Genomic DNA, 1,702 nt, shown 5'->3' on the forward strand with positions numbered 1-1,702 from the left:
AGAGGGGAGGGAGGAAGGCGAGAGAAAGAGAGCTGCTTCGATCCCGGACTTCCAGAGCCTGCCAGCAGCGCGCACTCAGCGGCTCTCCGGTCCCAGCGTCCCAGCCGCCGCCGAGCCCGCGCCCGGCGCCCCGCACCAACTCCTCCTCTCGGGCGCCCCTCGCTCCCCCGCCTCCATCGCCTGCTAAGCTCGGGAGCGCGGCCCCGGCCCCAACTCTAGCCCCAGCCTTTCTTCCTTCCTTCCCTCGCGCCCGCCGGCCCGCCCTCCAGGTCTCTCTCCCGCGTCCCGATTGTCTCCGTTCCCTTCTCCGTCCGCCCTTGCCCTTGCCCTGCCTGGTCGCTCCCTCGCACTTCCTGAGTCGCCCGCCGCCGCAGTCTCGCCGCGCCGCGGGAGCCCGCGAAGCCGCTGCCCCAGCTCCAGCCTCCGCAGCCCGCGGCGCCCCACCCGAGGGAGCCCCGGTGCCCCGGGAAGGGAAGAGTGGGCGAGCGCGCCCTCGCCCAGCCCCGCGCCCCAGCCCCGCCCGGGGAGAAAGGACCGGGAAGATGAACAACGGCAGCAAAGCCGAGAAGGAGAACACCCCGAACGAGGCCAACCTTCAGGAGGAAGAGGTACCGAGTGGCTTGGTGCGGTGGTGGGTGCGACCCGGGACGCGAGCCGCCGGCTTTCTCCAAAGTGCGGGAGAAGCTGGCGGGGCGCGGGCGCTGGTCCTGGGGCGACGGGCTGGGTGCCCGGGGAGGTTTGGGAAATCGTCTTTCCCCCTGGACACAGCCCCACAATTTGGCCCCGGAAGGGTGTATCTTTGGAGTGTTTTTGTGTGTCCACGCGCGTCTGCATGCCTAAAATTGCGTAACTTTGAGAACTTTGAGGAGACTTTTGTAAGTATAATGATCAGCTTTGTTTGCTCGGGATTTTAAAAGAGGAATTGAGAGGTGACTCCTGGGTGACCTCAGATTATTAGGACCCGCAGGGTCAGGATTTAGTTCTGCGTTTGGGATTGGAAGTTGTGGTGTGTGGGTGTTGTAAGAAACTCAGGGACAAGTTCTTGTTAAAAGATACCTTGTGTCCCCTGCCCTCTCCCTTTCAATATTAAAAGTTCTTGGTGAAAATCTTTCAAGCGAAGGCATTTTGGTTTAATAGATAACTCATCAGCCGCATTCTTTGATGAGTCAAAGACCCCGAACCTGGGCGATTAGCTTTTGTAAATTTAGGGGCGATGGAGATGTAGGGAGCAGAATAAAAGGGTTAAAAACTTAACAGTTCACCAAATGACCATCGAGGGTATTTTAATAGCACTTTGATTTCGGAACATAAATTTTATGTGATGTGTCCATAGTAACGACAAAACTTTGCGGCTGCGAAGCGTTCCTTTGGTGGAAACACAAAATTCATTTAGTGTAGGGAGAGACTCAAAACTTTTCAGAATTTTGTATGTAGGATATTTGTGGTATCCTGTTAAATAACTCCATTCCTGCAGGTACAGCATCTAGAATGCAAGGAACAGTATTTTTCTTTTACTTTTTAAGATCTCAGTTGGCTGCGTTCTTAAACATTCATTCTAAAAGTAACTTTTAGAGTTTGTGCAAATGCCAGAAGGTATATATCTAGATCTGACCTGTATACCATTCTTATATGTATTGCGTCCTAGTATATAAGGTGAATACAGTGGTAAGCCACTTCAAAGCAGTTCCAAAGCTGAGATTAT

The 1,702-nt window shown here is 54.5% G+C and overlaps 1 protein-coding gene across 2 annotated transcripts in view; it reads left to right on the forward strand.

Annotated features, from left to right (window-relative positions):
• Positions 1-234: 234 nt before the first annotated feature.
• The window catches only part of RBPMS (RNA binding protein, mRNA processing factor), a 206,485-nt gene continuing 205,017 nt past the window's right edge, over positions 235-1,702 (forward strand). For both annotated transcript variants that reach the window (XM_004383383.2, XM_004383382.2), the window contains exon 1: positions 235-608. In XM_004383383.2, coding sequence (XP_004383440.1) covers positions 543-608 — 66 coding nt within the window. In that variant the 5' untranslated portion in view covers positions 235-542. The remainder of the gene's footprint in view (positions 609-1,702) is intronic.

The sequence above is a fragment of the Trichechus manatus genome, unplaced genomic scaffold, assembly GCF_000243295.1.
Source record: "Trichechus manatus latirostris isolate Lorelei unplaced genomic scaffold, TriManLat1.0 scaffold00109, whole genome shotgun sequence".
In the NCBI taxonomy this organism is placed as follows: domain Eukaryota; kingdom Metazoa; phylum Chordata; class Mammalia; order Sirenia; family Trichechidae; genus Trichechus; species Trichechus manatus.